This window comes from Talaromyces rugulosus, chromosome I (assembly GCF_013368755.1).
Source record: "Talaromyces rugulosus chromosome I, complete sequence".
In the NCBI taxonomy this organism is placed as follows: Eukaryota; Fungi; Ascomycota; class Eurotiomycetes; order Eurotiales; family Trichocomaceae; genus Talaromyces; species Talaromyces rugulosus.
The window spans coordinates 4305037-4322297 of record NC_049561.1 but is presented as its reverse complement, the minus strand read 5'-3'; the positions used below and the strand labels follow the sequence as shown (position 1 = coordinate 4322297).

Below are 17261 nucleotides of genomic sequence, written 5' to 3'. Positions count from 1 at the left end.
TCACTGTTTAATGTTATCAGCTGTTCCTGACGTGGTCTCCACCGATGTTGGTTGGCGGATGTTCTGGAAAATTGAAATCAATCAAGTTGAGGTACTCTGTGCCGGCTCGCGGCTGCTTCTTCGTCTCCTGCTGATCGCCCCCGCACTAAGCGACTTGCTCTCGACCTCGGACCACCATGTCAGCCCTGCGACTATTACTACGACTACGTACTACTAGTCAGTCCTAACAACAGTTATTTGCGATTATTTGCGCTTGTGGTTATCGTTCCAACATGGCTTGATTGATTTGGCTGGTTCATGCTGGACCCTCTGGCGACAACCCAGCAAATCAGCGCTCCCGCTTGCATTCAATGTAACATTAGCATGTGATGATATAGGGCTCCAACATGTACAGAGCGCCGATCCAAGTGGGATAAGTCTGTTGGTTTCCTGTTGTCAAACACTGCACATATCAGTTCGACTTGACCTGTTCTCTGAGCGGGTTCGCCCACGAGACACTCAGAAATGGCTTCTCCAGTTCCAGTCGCGCAGCAGATATCGCTGTCGCTCAGTGTCGAGAAAAACGCCATTGCGCCGGCAACGTCTGCCAGCGCATCGAGACTGGAGCGTGACCTAAAGACAATTCGCGAATATCTCGAGCCCATCGCCGCGCCAGCCGAATTGCCAATTCCAATCCACATGCGGTTGCCGCCCTTTAACATCTGCATCACCAGGGATTTTGCCCGCAAAGTCGAGTCGGTCCATCGCCTGCTCGACCGCGCGCTCGTCGACATCGTGGAGCGATGGTATACCGATGCCCAGGCTGATTTCCCCGCGCGAATGCCGCTGGAAGCACACGAGGAAGATCTGTTACGATGGATCGACACGCAAAGCAGTGACGACGACGCAGAGGAGAGAACCATACCGAGGTTTGGCGATAGATACGGCATGTGGAGGACGGATTTTTTAATCGAAAAGGGCCGCGAACCTGAAGTCAAAATCTGCGAAATAAATGCCCGTATACCCTACAACGGGTTCTTCGTTGCCGGCTTGCATGAGGAGTCGACTCGCCTGCTGGGGGGTGGACAACTGGGCTTTGAGGTTCCCAACGAATATGAGGTGGTTATCTTTCTCTTTCCCTAGTATATAGTTGATATGGGACTGATATGACTATACATAGGTCACGAAGAAAATTATCAGAGACTGCTTCGACGAGACGAAGCCCCTCTACCATATTCACAAGATGTGGCCCGGGGTAGATTCGCGCATCTTTACCCACGACTTCATGCAAACTACAGGCCAAGATGTTATACATGTTGAGCCAGCGGCGTTGCAGGTCGAGGAGGACGAGACCTCTCCCACGGGATGGGCTATTTATTTTAAGCCCCAAGACAGCGAGGACCAAAAACAAAAGATCGAACAGTGTACAATTGAGCTGTTCCAGGAAGAGTTGCGCGACATTGACGCTCGTATCCTTAGACAGCTGGCTACTTGTTGTATCAACGATTTCCGAAATATCTTGCTACTACATGATAAGCGCATCCTGGGAATTGTCCAGCAGGAACTTCCCAACCTTGTGGAAAGAAAGGTGTTAGGTACGGCAGAAGCACAGGTGCTTCGCAACGGGATTGCCGAGACGGTCATTCCAGGATCAGACGCCATGAAGAGCTTACTTGAGGAGTTAAGACAGGATCCTCTTCAAAGGCACAGATACATCATCAAGCCGGTACGAGGTGCTTCGTGCAATGGCATCCGACTTGGCAACCAGATTGACCAGGAGGAATGGGTCTCCCTATTGGAACGATTTACAAGCCATGCTCTACGACCGAGTGAAGAGGCATATGTTGTGCAGAAGCTCGTGGACCACCTATGGTGTGATATTGTCCGTCATGAAGTGCACTCTTCGCCAGAACCGGAACAATTTCACCTCATTGGGTCCTGCCATATGGTAAATTCGAAATTGTTTGTGTTTGGTCCGTGGAGGATCGGGCACACCGTCCACGTCGGCCTCTCAAAGGAAAGCATGGGGATTGTCATGAGCTGCGTGCTGCGCCCAGAGGACCTGGAGACGATGGACGGGAGGAAAGAAGAATGACTGTGGACGGCAGGCTGGAGGCCACGCCCAAGTAAGAGACGTGAAAAGAACGTTTATTCATACCACATTTCCGTAAGGGGACGCGTGTTCTAGAGACGCGCAATCAAACATAACCCTAACTTTTCAAAGTTTTAATGTCTAGACGAGTCTTCAAATGCTACTTGGATAACTATATAAACTACCCTTAAATGTTCTTTCCTATATCTAGTTTTGATAATTCTAGTGGACGCTACATCAGCTATTTCCAGCCCGCAAAAGCAATGCTTCATGGGATGGACTACATAGATAGCGAATGGGTATATAGAGTAGTTGATATTGTCATAAATACGTAAGTAATCATGATTTTAGTACATATGGTTAAAAATACATTATCTACTCCCGCCAATATATCAATTATATTTATCAGGTTAATATTGACATTTTCCATGTCGAACTCTGGCGTCATCATTGTTGTATAGAAGAACTGTCTATGTCTTCTACCTCGGTCATGTTCTCTACATTATCATTGCCCTTTTCGTTGATTCGAATGCCTTCAGCCGTTTGGCGATTGGCAACAATATTTTGCAGCTTCTTTCGGGAACCTGGCCCAATGAGCCAGGTAGGATTGGTCTCGAAAAGGACGTCGATGTCTTCTAGAGCCGCTTTGGATGTTTCGGGGACTGCATGTATTATTAGAAAAAATTATGTTGTATGTTCGAGGTGCGAGAAAGTACTTACTGAGGAAGTAGATCATGGGAATGAATGCCAGATTGGTACCACACCACAAAATGTACGTGCCGTATTTGATTTTGTCGATCAACACCGGCGAGATCATGACGACAAAGAAGTCTGTTCTCGTTAGGATAACTCAAATATCCAAATCTCCTCTTGTAAAATACATACTGCATAGCCAGAAACATCCCGTCGCGATAGCCACCGATTTGCCACGGGTTCTCAGTGGCGTCAGCTCGACAGGAAGCAAGAATGGAATACCGTCGAAGCCGATTCCGGCAAAGGTATTAAACGCAAACAAGCCCACGGCCGCAACATAACCGGCTGCTTTGTTGTCCGGGTACGCAATACACCCAGCCAGGACGGCCATGGTGATTGTTTGGCCGGTGGCGGCAAACAGCATGATACGTCGCCGACCAACGCGATCGATGATAGGGATAGGCACAAATGTGGCAAGCCAATACTCCAGACCATTGAAGCCTGAAACCAGCAAGCTGAGCTTTCGGGACATGCCGAGGGTGTTTTCAAAAATAACGGGCCTATTGATGATCAGTCATGTTTCTTGCTTGTTTCAAAGCATTATATCAAAGCATTGACGAGACTTACGCATAATAAGTAATCAAATTGAGACCGCTGATCTGCAGCATACAAAGTGCCATGGTCGCAAGGACTAGTCTTTGGAAGTAGCGAGATTCACCTTGGGTGAAAATTTCGTTCCAGCTGGAGGAATTCTGTTCGACTTCCTCTTCGAGCGTGCCTTCAATAAGAGAGAGGTGGACAGTCTGGTTTCACTATTAGAAAGAAATTATATACTCTGATATATTGGACAACGTACCGTGGTTTGGGCTCGCTTAACAGGATCTTCCTCCAGAGAGAGCATGTCAATCACATCTCGGGCATCTTCTATCCGACCCTGTCTAACAAGGGCACGTGGTGAGTCCGGCAGGAATAACGATAAGAGAATTGTAAGTAGTGAAAAGATGATCTGAAGTGACAACGGGAATCGCCATGACCAGTCCGTGTTGACTGTCAGCGAGGATTGGTTGACACCGTAGTCAACCCAGTAGGCCACAGCGATACCGAACTAAATAGTAGCACGTTAGCAACCTTGGACTCCTCTATAGCTACTATATAGACTTACAATGTTGATGTTCAACTGCCATAAAACAGCGCGTCCTCGATTAGATGATCGAGAGCACTCGCCATTCCAGGTCGGGAGAACGGCGACAGCCATTCCATTACCAACGCCAGCTGCATTTTTTGTTAGCCATCACGTCTTAGAGATGTCGTTTGTTAGATAGTCTCAACATACTGACAATCCGGCCCACTATAAGCTGTGCCAGACTGTATGAAGTGAACTGCAGCACCGATCCAACGATAAGAATCGTCTGACCCATCATCACAGTCACTCTACGACCGTATCGATCTCCGCCAAATATCACACTCAACGCACCAATCGCACACCCAATCTCGTATACAGCCACAGTGAAGCCCTGAAGTGTGGCGTTTCCTGCAGTACTAGAAATCGACGGAAACGTTTGCTCAAATGGGATGGAAGTGAGGAAGCCGCCCATGACTCCCTGGTCGTATCCAAATAGCATGTTGCCTATAGCGCAGGTTGCCGTTATAATGTATTCAATCCATGCCGACTTGCGCCCTCGCCCTCGTAGGCGGTCCGTCAGGACTGTGTATGGGGTGCTGAAAGGCTTCATTTTGACTTGTTTTGTGCTACCGGCTGCGCGAACTAGCAAAAGCAAAGGGAGTGCTTTGGTTGCTGAATCCTTGGAAGAAACGACATCGGAATGGCAAGAGAAAGAAGACTTGGGGTTTCTGACGTGTTTATAGTGTGTACCTGCTCTTGTGCACCCCAGCATCAAATGGTCTAGGTCGAGATCTGGGGAACATTTGTGGAGATGCCGTATTGGGCCTAGCGAGAATCGCTGCCCCGATTGTGTCTCGGCACGAGGCGCCATCCTCCACCCGAGCTTCCCGGAAGGCTCCCTAGGGAGGTATTTAGTTGAGATTTAATATTATTGTTTAGATTTAATTGACTATGCTGTGGAGGCAGAATTCAGAACCCGTAAACACGCTGTTAGCAGGGTGTGACATCATGGGAATTAATGTTAGTTGGTATCAATTTGCTAAGGGGCACTATGTACGAAGTATACGCTGATGTTATCAGCTAGATCCTCAGCAATGCGCCTCGAACATGTCTTCCTAACCGAGCGCGCCATATTCGGTTCTCATTGAGGATGAACATCTCGCCTCCCCGGCCGAAGCAGAAGTTGGCAGCACCTCCTTCGACCAGGATCCGCCCCAGCAAAATACCACCGGGGGACCACACATTTACCCCGTCGCCGCAGCCGCTATACACATTGCCCTCCATATCACACTTGATACCGTCCGGAATTCCTTGATCAGCAAAGGCAAATAGACGACGGTTTGTAAGGAAGGGCTCGCCGTGGATTGTAGATACATCGAATGCGTAGCTATGCAGTGTCAGTGCTTCGTCCATAACATCATTGATATATAACCCAAGGTGTCAACTGGTGGCCCAATGCATAACTCACATGGTAGAGGCCCTATCGTCGTGTAATGTTCCCCCACCATGTTCCCGGTCTGTATCCGTGACGTATAATGTCTTCTCATCCGGAGAAAAACATAGCCCATTTGGGTGTCCAAACCCATCAGCCATGGCGCGGGTACTCTTTGTCTGTGGGTCATAGCGGTACAGCTGCGAAGGGAGCTTCGGGGATGGGCGATACAGTTGTTCAGATCCATAGGTAGGATCGGTAAACCAGATGGACCCGTCGACCGAGTGCACAATCACATCGTTGACCGAGTTGAACGGCCGGCCGTAGAAGTCAGAAACCAACAGTTGCACTTTGTACGGTGCAGTAGTGCTCATTTCGTATAGCCCACTGGGTTGGTCGAGAAGTCCCTGGCCGCAAAGGAGGATCCCATCCTTGTAATTTACGCCGCCATTGCCCATGGGCACGCCGCTCGAGTCAATCTCCTCGTAGACGGTCTTTGATGGGTCATCGTTGAGCGTGACTTTGGATATTTGAACACGCTGTTCGTGAGGTGCGGCAGTCAAAGAGTCACCAAAACGATTGCTCGTGATGAATAGCTCATTCGTCGACTGTATGAACACGCCGGCCTCATGAGCAAACGGATACCGAGTGTTCTCTGCCAACATTTCCAGCACCGGGGAATCTCCGAGGAGGCTTTTGAAGCGCTCATCATGCGCCACAAAGGCTGAAATGTCGCTCATTTGGGCTATAGGGCTATAGTGCTATATTACGACACGACTCAAAATCAATAGTAACAAGGGGGATGGAAGTAAATGCTTTTTGTAATGCAGGCGCACCGCGTGGTTAAATTACCTTTTCCCAGCTCGGCGTTGGGCCGATGCGGGGAGGCACGTGGGGTACAAGCTCGCTCGGACAACTGGCCGATGCTATCTATATCGTTCAAGTAAACAAACAACAGCAACAACTCTAGCTAATTGACCTTGGAAGTGTATACACTCTACTATAAGCCCTGGCCGCTGCTTCCAATTATATCCATCCATCGCTCCGTCTCTTTCGTCAACACATCAATGCCTTCTTGCATGACTTGCGTCAAGGGCTTATGGATGTTTCCTTCAATGTGCTGCTGCCATGGCGCAAGGAGGAGCTTGTTGACGTTGATTTTCGAAACACCGGCTTTTATGCATTCTTTGGTCAGCTCTGGCGAGAAATCGTTCGTTCCGTGCAGCACAAGTCCGACGCGGCGGTTGATTTGGCTATAAACTTGCTGCAGTCTATTTGAGACACAATCAATCAGTATATACGCTTCTTCTTCTACACATTTACTCAGTGACATCCACATTTCCTTACCTTTCAAGGTGAAGCTGGGGTCCCTCGGGCCCGTAGTCCCCGTGGATGTTGCCCACACTCGGCGCGATAAGGTCGACGCCAGCAGAGATAAAATCCTCGACATCTTCGGCGCTGGTCAGAATGCCTATAGGCCGTAGTCAGATATCTATTCCGCTTCGTTCAAGTAGCAAGAGTAATTTTACCCGCCAGATCCCCCGTGTCCATAATCCCATCCTCTCCGCCCTCTATTCGGCCAGTCTCTGCTTCCACGGCGATCGTCCGGGAGTGGCAGTACTCCTTCAGCTCTTTCGTCTTTTGTATGTTTTCTAATCTCTCGTAGTGGCTCATGTCTACCATGATAGAGTCAAAAGGGTAGTTATCTGCCGCGTACTTTATCTGCGTGGCATCCTGAGCATGGTCAAGATGCACAGAAATCGGCACCTCGGCTGATCGCGCTGCAGCGGCTGCAGCGAAGACCAGCGACGGGGTCATTTCCAGGGCTGACGGGAATAGTTGGATGATCAAAGGCGATTTGCGACTGTTGGCTGCCTTTACAAAGGCAGTAATGTGCTCAACATTATACCTATCTTTTCTCAGCCAGTGTCATTGCATCAATATATATTTAGACCTACACAATGGCTGCAAGAACCCCATAGCCGCCTTCCTCGGCGGACTTGAGAATTTGCAGAGTCTTGTTTGTATATTTCCAGCTCATGTTCAAATGTTGTCTTTCTCTCGGTGTTTATTTCCCTATTCCACAACAATAATGACGTGGGGCCTGGTGTGCTTTATCCTTTGCTTGACAAAACCGGAATTGCTCCGAGCCCCGCTTGTGGCCTCGTCGCGAAGACGCTTCTTGCCCGCCCGGGCCGCTCTTCAATGTTCACACTCTCATCGTCTCTATCCATCCTAGGACCCGCCTGTCTTTTGCCGACCATCCTCGCAACGCGCCCCCATTGCAACTATTATCAATGATTACAATGCATCAGACATGACCGATGCAGGTGTAGTGGACAAGCTCCCCCGTCGTCGCAAGCCGCGCAAGTCGCGGGGCCGCGGTCTCCGCACAACAGCTGGCTGGTTAGTGCATCCTGTTCCCCCGCAGTCTCAATCTCACACACCACAATTTGCTTGCTATGCGTCGTGGTTGACAAGGAGAACAGTCTCATATGCAAGCAGCGCCATGTGAAATGCGACGAGGTGCGCCCGCAGTGTGGCCCTTGTCGAAAGGGCCGGCGGCCATGTGCATACGGTAGCAGCCACAGCGACACCAAGCCAGGTTCTGCAGATAATTCGTATTTCTTGGGAGAATCAGACAATTCGGCCGATGTCGATAATAATACTGAGGACGAGAATGTCAGTCCAAACGTGCAGGAACACGGCCATCTTGCGACTATCGTATCCCCAGCAATACCACACCACCCAACAACTGCCGCCATGGCCACGCTTCCTCTAGCATCGCCTATTTCATATCAAACCACTGCGGCCATATCTCCTGCTACAGAGAAATCATTCGGTGGACATGCGCCATACAGCTGGTTTGAGTTGCTCGCCACCGATGTCGCTAATACCGATAATACTTTTTTACTGTCACCCGCCGGCCAGGTTGACACTCCAGCAGAGGCTCCTCTATATCAGGAAAACCATAATTCTCCTTCCAGCGACCTTCTGATTCCCCGAAACCAGAGAGAACGACAGAGTTTTCGAGCAGCTGCATTCGGAGACATTCCCGGCAACAACAACATCGCCACATCAGCCATCCCGACAGCAGCATCACCTGCAGCGGTTTTGGATGACTCGAAAACGTCCTGGAACCTGGCTGCGCCGGTGAATTTGAGCTCTCAGGAACGATATATACTTTCCCACTTTATCCGCCATCTAAGTACCTGGCTGGACTTTTTCGATCCCCTCCGACATTTCGGGAGCCTTGTTCCACACCTTGCTCTCAATAATGTTGGCCTACTGAAGGCTTTGCTGGCCCTTTCAGCCCGCCATATTTCGATTTGCGAGAATGCCATGTCTCTTGGAGTGACGCAGCGGGAATCACCAGATGCCCACAGAAGCCATCCAACAGAAGCAAGTACCACTGACCGAGAAACGGCTGTTCAGTATTATTACGAAACCCTCCAGTACCTTCACAAGGCAATGCACTACAGGTCTTACACATGGAGCCGGGAACTGGTGGCCACCGCCATTCTAATCAGCACCTACGAGATGATTGATGGGTCAAATAAAGATTGGGAAAGACATCTCAAGGGAGTCTTCTGGATCCAGCGCTCACAGGACAATGACGGGGAATGCGGAGGTTTACGCCAGGCTGTATGGTGGACGTGGCTGCAGCAAGATATCTGGGTTGCATTGATGGAGCGGCGGCGCGTATTTAGCTTCTGGCGTCCCACACGACCGGTGGACTCGCTGAACGCCCCGGAGCTGGCATGCCGAGCCAGCTATCTGCTTGCACAATGCATAAACTATGCTTCATGCGAAGAGATACAAGGTCAGACGATAGACCAACGGCTTACTAGGGGCAACGAATTGTTTCAAATGATCGAGGACTGGAATCATAGTCTTCCTCCAGAATTCAACCCACTTCCCACCACCAGCCAATCCGGCGACAACAATATTATATTTCCTGAAATATGGATCTATCCACCATCATACGCTGCAGCAGTTCAGATGCACAATCTCTCGCGTATTCTTTTGCTTATGCATCGCCCGTTATGCGGTGGCCATCGTGAATACAGCATTATACAGCGAGCTATCAGACACGCGGTCGAAATCGTGTGCGGCATCGCAAGAACGGTCGAAAAGGGATGCATGCCTGCAAACTATGTGTCAATTCTATGCTTGTTCATGGCCGGTATAGCTCTCCATGTACCACATGAGCGTGCTGTGGTCCTTGGTCTGATCGAGTCGTGCGAGCAGCAGATGACCTGGTCGAAGAGGTCGTTGCGGATGGAGTTGGAGTTGGAATGGCGCAAAATTGACGCCGGCAATGCTTGATTACAAGGACATCTTTGTTATATATATGTAATACTATCAAAAGTTCCAGATTTTTCACCTTTGTGGGATTCCATATTGAAATGTTGGGTATTTGATTTTTGCCTATTTCGTCCCAGCATATACCAGTATATTTCCCATGCAGATCTACATCAATTGATATCTGCAAATTTCCAGGGACTGCCCCAGTCTGCTGTAGTCTTAGCGTAAGCAATAATAATTCATGTATTATTCATTATTATTTTGTCATCTTTCACGATTCCGCTTTGGGTAATTTTTCGTGGCCTCGGCACGAGGCACCCTGCTCGCATCCACGCATGATCAAGACAACCCCGCAACAAACACCATCGGAGTTCTGCCGAATACACTCATCTTCTCTCTTGATTTTCTTTCTCTTATATTTTACCATCGGTATAAAGCAGTGCCGGTGTCTTCTTAACTTATCTGCCGCTGTATCAGTTGCTCTCTCTATTGCAACTTGTCTCAACCAAATCTTTTACTCCATCCCTCATTGTATCCTTTACAGAAAAATTCGAAAAGCACATTAATCTTTCAAAATGCCTCCTGCAGCGACCGGCGGCGAATCTTCTGCCAATGCTGTCGCTCAGACAGTCGAAGCTCAGCCCTACTTGAGCACCATGCCCGCCTCGGACTTCTCATGGCAAATCACGCTCGCAGAAAAAGTCGTTGCCATTACCGGTGCCAACCGGGGTATCGGTCTGGGTATTGCAGAAGTCTGTCTCGCCAACTCTGCCAAAGTCGTCTTCTCGCTTGACATCACCGAGCCTGGCGAGGAATTCAAGGCGCTGGCACAGCGGTATCCCAAGCGATTCGAGTACGTCCAGACCAACGTCACCGACGAAGAGAGCGTTGAGAAATCGATAAACACCATTGTCGAGAAAACTGGCCGTATTGATGGCCTTGTTGCCAATGCGGGCATGACCAAGCATCAACCCGCACTCGATTTCCAAAGACCAGAGCTCCAGAAGCTGTTTGACCTGAATGTGTTTGGTGCCTACTTCTGCGCCAACATTGTCGCCCGCAAGTTTATCGAGCTGGGGATCAAGGGATCAATCGTCATGACGTCTAGTATGACTTCTTACCGACCAAACCGAGTGAGCTTCCTTCTTTCTCCATTCTTTCAGATGATATATAGCTAACAGTCACTGCCTGTAGGCTGCTCCTTCTGCTCCCTACGGCGCCACCAAGGCTGCCGTCCGAAACATGTGCCACACGCTCGCCATGGAATGGAGTAAACACGGAATCCGTGTTAACAGTATCTCTCCTGGGTTCGTAAAGACAGCCATGACATACTACGTCGAGAACGCGCCGGACTGGAACCAGAAGATGCAGTACTACGGCGGCATGCCCCGTCTGGCAGACCCTCGTGAACTGGGTGGTGCATATGTGTACTTGCTGAGTGATGCAGCGAGCTACACGACAGGAATTGACATTCCAATTGCAGGTGTTGTCGGTGCTTGGTAGTTGTCTTTCATTTTTCTGTTACTGCATTCGGCGCATGTATAGAATGAAGCTTTATTGTTATTTCACATATTAAGCAAACCATATTGAATGGTTTAATTTAAATTTAAAGGGACTTTTATAATTCATATCATTCGGAGTAAATTTTTTAAAAAAAATTTAAAGAATTTAATGTACATTAAAGCAAGATTGCATGTGTTTACGGCTACGTCATACCAAGTGCGCATTCACATACATGAACCACCGATGCTAGGCAGAGAAAGGGAAGCCGTACACTTGGAGAATAGAATAGTATTATCATTTATTTGATTTTAAGTTAATATATATACATATCGATATATATGAATATTCAGTGAAGACTGCGATCAAATAATGTCTCCACATCTACATACGTAGCCAACAGACCAATCAGAGGGCCTGCGACTTCTCCGCATGGCTCTTTCCCCCCGCGTTTCTGGGGAAGACCGATCGATCTTACGACAACCAGCAACTTGAACTCTCCTCTTCTTCACCTGCTCATGGATATCTCGTTGACTTTTATTTCTATACAACTATGCCGCAAGTGCCCTCCTATCTAGGTGACTTTGTCGATGTCGTCGACCGGTGGGCGGTGTCTGCGCGCGACATCTTGGGCCAGACATCGCTGCGTACCGTTGCCGGCATCTTCGGCCTTGTATCGTCTGCCGCCTCAAATGCTGGCTCTACGAGCTCACTTGGATGCGCTGGATACGCTGTGAAACATGTGGAAAGCACGGCGACGTCGCTGACCGCGACTTTACAGCTTGCTAAGCCGTGCAACGTCTACGGCCCAGATATTACCGACCTCAAGTTATTGGTCGAGTATCAAACTGGTGATTAGTAGCCCATGTCTCTTTCAACAGCTGATTCAACAGCTGAAATAGCTTTATTAATCCATGGATCACAGACAGTCGCCTACATGTCAAAATCTACGATTCCGCAGAGGACGTGTATCAAATCCCACGGGACGTGCTAGCCTTTCCAGAAGGCAGCAATGACACCAGCAGTAGCTTCTCATTGCTGACTTTCTCGTACACCGAAAACCCATTTTCATTTGCTGTGCAGCGCAGCGATACTCATGAGACGCTCTTCAACACATCTGGCGAGGCATTGATTTTTGAGGCTCAGTTTGTTCATCTTCGCACCTCAATGCCGACTGACCCGAACATCTACGGCCTGGGAGAGGATGTCGATTCATTCCGCCGACAGACTGATAACTATAAACGAACCATATACAATGTCGGGGACGCGTTTCTGCCTAAACAAGCAAATCTCTACAGCAGTCACCCCATATACATAGAAATGCGGGATGGCCAAGCTCACGGCGTGTTCCTTGCTAGTAGCAATGGTATGGACATCTTCATCGACAAGACGGAAACGGGTCAGCAGTACCTGGAATACAACGTCATTGGCGGCGTTCTCGATTTTTACTTTCTGGCCGGGCCGAGCCCAGCTGATGTGGGGAGGCAGTATGCCGAGGTGGTTGGTACAGTAAGTCTATCCTAGCTGTTACATCAGCCAATCTATATTCTGATGATCATGTGTTACACAGCCTGCTGAGCAAGCATACTGGACGTATGGCTTTCATCAGTGCAAATATGGATATATCGACGTCATGATGGTCGCAGAGGTTGTGACAAACTATTCCGAAGCCAATATTCCCGTAGAGACGGTTTGGTCTGATATTGATTATAGTAAGACCTGGCCAGTATTAATGCAGTTTTTGTTTATGCTAACCATAACAGTGAATCTTCGTCGCACGTGGACTCTTGACCCCGAAAGATTCCCTCTGCACAAGGTCCGTGAACTGGTCAATTATCTTCATGAGCACGACCAGCATTATGTGGTAATGGTAGACCCGCCGATCTCCGTCGATGATCCAGCCTCGTACGACAAACTCATTGAGAGCGAAGCGTATTTCCGAAACAATGATGGCTCCGTATTCCTGGCGGGGATGTGGTCGGGTGCTACTGCATTTGTCGATTGGTTCCATCCGAATGCTCAGGAGTACTGGAGTGGTCAGCTATTGTCCTTCTTTGACGAACAGACCGGCGTAGATGTTGACGCCATGTGGATTGACATGAATGAGGTTTGTCCATCACCCCTGGTAGTGGGATGTAAAAAGACTGACTATGTAGCCTGCCAACTTTTGCCCGCATCCTTGCGAGGACGCTATAGCGTGGGCAAAATCAGCTGGTGTTCCGCCTGCACCACCTCCGCTGCGAGACTCATGGCGTCCGCTACCGGACTTTCCAAATGATTTCCAACCTTCAGGTAGACAAGAATTGAGAAAGCGAGAGACAGATAGTGGCAAGCGTCTAGGTCTTCCAGATAGAGATCTGCTACACCCTCCATATTCTCTAGGGACAGTCGACGGGGTCATCTACCGTAACACAATCTTCACTGACAGATATCAGTATGGGGGCTATGCGTTTTATGACACCAAGAATTTGTTTGCGTCTAGTATGATGGAGGCAACGCGAAATGCTATGCTGGAACGTCGTCCTAACAAGCGGCCAATGATCATTTCGCGGTCTACGTTTGCTGGAGATGGGAAAAGATCTGGTCATTGGACTGGTATGCATAAAAAGGTCTCTTTTTTTCAAGTAAATATATCTGATTGTTATTTATAGGTGACAATATCTCGTCATGGGACCACTACCGAATCTCGATTCGTCAGAACATGGAATTTGCCGCGATCTTCCAGATGCCTACTATCGGCGCCGATGTCTGCGGCTTCAACTACGAGACATGGGAGACGCTCTGTCTCCGCTGGGTCGTCCTAGGTGCTTGGTATCCATTCTACCGCAACCATGCCGACATCGCCGCGCCATTCCAGGAATTCTACCTGTGGCCGGCAGTCGCTGACGCGGCGCGAGCGGCGATCAAGACTCGCTACCAGCTGCTTGACTATTTCTACACAGAATTCCACTACCAGACTGTCGATGGGACACCGACAACGATCCTGCCTCTTTTCTTCCTGTATCCGTCCGACCCAAACACATTGGACATTGAGCTCCAGTTCTTCTACGGATCAGCTCTACTCGTCTCACCAGTGACAGACGACGAGTCGACCTCGGTCACATTCTACCTCCCCGCAGATACATGGTACGACTTCTTCACCGGCGAGAAACATACAGTAACACAGGGCGAATGGGTAACTCGCACGGGGGTCGACTACCATGAAATCCTCGTGCACATCCGCGGCGGATCAATCGTACCAATGCGCATCGACGGAGCAAACACAACAACACAACTGCGCAGGCTCGATTTCGAGTTGATCGTAGCCCCTGGGACAAACGGGGATGCTCGCGGCCGCTTGTATCTCGACGACGGGGAGAGTCTCCACCAGGATGTCGACGAGACGAGCGAGATTTCGTTCGAGTATGACTCGCATACAAAGAAACTGCATGTGCGAGGTCGGTTTGGGTACCAGACTAATGTGAGAATTGTCCGGGTGAGGGTTTTGGGCGAGAGCGCTGCGATAGCAGCCGTTGGTGACCAAGGACATTCTCAAAAGCCCATCGGGCCAAAACGGGGGCGGACGATCGACATTGATCAGCCATTGACGGAGGGATTTAGTGTCCATCTTGGCTAGTTAAGGCTTGTTTTGCGGGTAGAGAATTGGGGACATCTGAGATAAATCTGTATTATTCTGTGTGGCTTCTGACTGAATGAATTAGTTGGATATACACGTATTGACGTGGAGTCTATATAGATTTGAATATGCAATATGTACAGTGGTGGGCGAGAAGAAAAAGAAGAGATCAGAACCAAACAATGGAGAATATGTATAAACCGCCTGCCGTACTCCGCTGGGTGAAAAAAAGACGTTCAAGTTAAAAAAAAAAAAAAAAATAGTAATGCCGACCGCATAAATGAAGCGAAACGAACATCAGATTACTACTTCTTCACCGGCCTTCAACGGCAATGTCGTATTCGTAGCGTTTACCATGGCAACATTGATATTCTCGTGAAACGTATCATGCAGCCGCAGAGCCATATAGCGCGATACGGTGTCACGCAGAGCATCGACGGCAAACTCCTTCCCAAGCCAGAAATGGCGCACGAATTCGCCGTGGCAGCCACTTTCAGCAGCTTTCTGCGGGTACCCATTGGCCTCAGTGCAGGATAGTTCGATGACTTCGGAGCCTCGCTGGTATTCGTAGCGCATGAAATTGCTGAATGCCGCCTGTTCGTGGCTCCATTCATACCGCCACTTGGAGCATTTGTCAAACTTGTCGTCGGTGACACAGTCCTCCCAGACGTTGAACATTTCGGTAGTGCGCGGGCTGGCTTGGGCGATGATGAAGCCGGTGTTAAGGTTGGTATTGCCGCGTTGGTCCTTGTTGAAGTCGGCATTTGGGTCCAGGGCCATGGCGACAAGGGTCTCCTCGGTGATGTTCCAGTAATTGAACAGCCACTCAAGCGGAAGGTGGGTGTGAGGGAAGACAGCGTCAGCGTCGACAAAGACAACGTAGTCGTATGTCTTGAGAGCTTCGCGGATCATAGGCACTTTGACCCAGGTTTGGTGACGATCAGTGTACGAGGGTGAGCGGACGAATTTGTAGTCGTAGCCGTGCACCATAGCTGTGGTAGATAGCAGTCAGTATGCGGGGGGTTCAAGTAAATCAAGAAGAGAACAAGACAAGTGAAAAATAAAATCGGCATACCGTAGAGATAGTGGTTCAGCATCCCGGCAGTATGGGGAGTCATCGTCTCGTACTGGATGGATTCACTCAACATGCCACCCTCTCCGTCGAGAGGACGAGTGTCGACGTCAAGCAGCAAGATCTTCTTGCCAAGCGACTGGGTGAAGCGTGGCGGGTTTTCTGGGAGCTCGTAGGTATCCCCATTGTCGCTAACGAATCTCGGGGCGTCGACGGAGTGCAGGAATGGCTTGTATAGCAGGGGGATGAGATGCTGGGTATCTGAGAGCCTTGATTCACTCGATTCACTCGAGGAAGACAGTTCCACGTGCGAGTAGCTCCTACAAGGACCGATTGTTAGTATAAAATGGCAAATTCCCAACACGTGGATGGTAACCGGCAAGCCCCTTGCGGCTTTGGCTTGGCTCCGGTGAGGGAGATGACCTACGCGATCACACTGGAATCGGCAGAGAAAGGCCTATTGTCATAAGCATAAAACAGCACGAAGAAAACGACGGTCACGGCTGCGACCGAGATGGGCCATGTGCAGCGCTGGCGGAAGTGTTTGCGATCAGAGCTCATTATTGCTCCTGCATTCTTTGCGGCGGCGATGAATATCAGATAAAAAGTCCGTGTGTGGCGGGCGAAGTGCGGTGTTGCGAAACAAGAACGAGAGAGAAAAAAATGATAGCAGGGCAGCAAGAAACGAATGTCAGGGCACTGCTAGTACCGCCGTAGGTAGTAGAAGTTGAATAATGATAATGCTGAGGAGAGAGTGAGAAGAGGCTGAGCCCGGTGCAGTGCAGGCCGCAGCGGGATTAATCTAGCGATAGGGAAGGAGCGGCGGCTCTGGCGAATTGCTTGCGCGCAGGCAAGAGCCAAGCGAGGCTGTTAGTCAGCCCGACGGGTCCACATTGGCCCCTTCGGCCCTTCCGCGCTAGTGTCCGATTGGGAAACGCTATCTGCACTAAAAATACATGGTTGCGCAAGCTGGCCAATGGGTGATGCAGGATGAGGTTGGTGGGCGCATTTAGAAAACAAGGCCAATTAGAGAGCCGCACGCTATGCCGTATTGGATGGGATACGGTGGGGTCCAGGGCTCCACAGCTACTCGTTTCTGACAATTCATCTGCGCTAATCCAAATGCATCTTAAAGGCGCACCACATCTGGCCAATTGGCGGTACACTAGCCCCCGTTAGTGGTGAATCCGGCAGGCAACAGACCAATCAGCGTGCGTAGCGGGCCTAGTGACCCTGATTTAGCCGCATGCAAAAACTTTGTCGCCGCAGACGGCTAGCGCCGATTAGTGCTGCAGTCGCAACGCCGACCAACCTCACTTTGTGATCCAGCCTCTTGTCTAACCTCCTCATTGTCACCAAACTGTTGAGTCTTACCCGGATCCAGCCTAGCCTTGCCTCCAACAGTCCAACAGCCTGCAGGCTGCAGCATTTTACTGCCACTATTCT

General features: G+C 49.6%; 7 protein-coding genes across 7 annotated transcripts; 4 read left to right on the top strand and 3 right to left on the bottom strand.

The window, feature by feature from the left end:
* Positions 1-504: 504 nt before the first annotated feature.
* Positions 505-2074, top strand: TRUGW13939_01452 (uncharacterized protein; the record flags this gene model as incomplete). Its single annotated transcript, XM_035484652.1, has 2 exons — positions 505-1098; positions 1160-2074. 2 exons carry the CDS (start codon positions 505-507, stop codon positions 2072-2074), a joined length of 1509 nt encoding a protein of 502 aa, XP_035340545.1.
* A 444-nt stretch (positions 2075-2518) lies between these two features.
* TRUGW13939_01451 (uncharacterized protein) lies at positions 2519-4497 on the bottom strand (the record flags this gene model as incomplete). Its single annotated transcript, XM_035484651.1, has 7 exons — positions 2519-2733; positions 2792-2902; positions 2957-3324; positions 3392-3567; positions 3621-3869; positions 3927-4036; positions 4098-4497. The coding sequence occupies 7 exons, from the start codon at positions 4495-4497 to the stop codon at positions 2519-2521; spliced, it is 1629 nt and encodes a 542-aa protein (XP_035340544.1).
* A 470-nt stretch (positions 4498-4967) lies between these two features.
* TRUGW13939_01450 (uncharacterized protein) lies at positions 4968-7360 on the bottom strand (the record flags this gene model as incomplete). The annotated part of the gene is made up of 7 exons (XM_035484650.1): positions 4968-5274; positions 5356-6072; positions 6156-6245; positions 6321-6590; positions 6667-6790; positions 6849-7228; positions 7278-7360. The coding sequence occupies 7 exons, from the start codon at positions 7358-7360 to the stop codon at positions 4968-4970; spliced, it is 1971 nt and encodes a 656-aa protein (XP_035340543.1).
* Positions 7361-7636: 276 nt separating this feature from the next.
* Positions 7637-9648, top strand: TRUGW13939_01449 (uncharacterized protein; the record flags this gene model as incomplete). Its single annotated transcript, XM_035484649.1, has 2 exons — positions 7637-7725; positions 7809-9648. The coding sequence occupies 2 exons, from the start codon at positions 7637-7639 to the stop codon at positions 9646-9648; spliced, it is 1929 nt and encodes a 642-aa protein (XP_035340542.1).
* A 554-nt stretch (positions 9649-10202) lies between these two features.
* On the top strand, positions 10203-11130 carry TRUGW13939_01448 (uncharacterized protein; the record flags this gene model as incomplete). The annotated part of the gene is made up of 2 exons (XM_035484648.1): positions 10203-10760; positions 10822-11130. 2 exons carry the CDS (start codon positions 10203-10205, stop codon positions 11128-11130), a joined length of 867 nt encoding a protein of 288 aa, XP_035340541.1.
* A 550-nt stretch (positions 11131-11680) lies between these two features.
* TRUGW13939_01447 (uncharacterized protein) lies at positions 11681-14743 on the top strand (the record flags this gene model as incomplete). The annotated part of the gene is made up of 6 exons (XM_035484647.1): positions 11681-11978; positions 12053-12636; positions 12698-12839; positions 12891-13234; positions 13284-13722; positions 13779-14743. The coding sequence occupies 6 exons, from the start codon at positions 11681-11683 to the stop codon at positions 14741-14743; spliced, it is 2772 nt and encodes a 923-aa protein (XP_035340540.1).
* A 297-nt stretch (positions 14744-15040) lies between these two features.
* Positions 15041-16376, bottom strand: TRUGW13939_01446 (uncharacterized protein; the record flags this gene model as incomplete). Its single annotated transcript, XM_035484646.1, has 3 exons — positions 15041-15735; positions 15819-16135; positions 16243-16376. The coding sequence occupies 3 exons, from the start codon at positions 16374-16376 to the stop codon at positions 15041-15043; spliced, it is 1146 nt and encodes a 381-aa protein (XP_035340539.1).
* Positions 16377-17261: the final 885 nt, after the last annotated feature.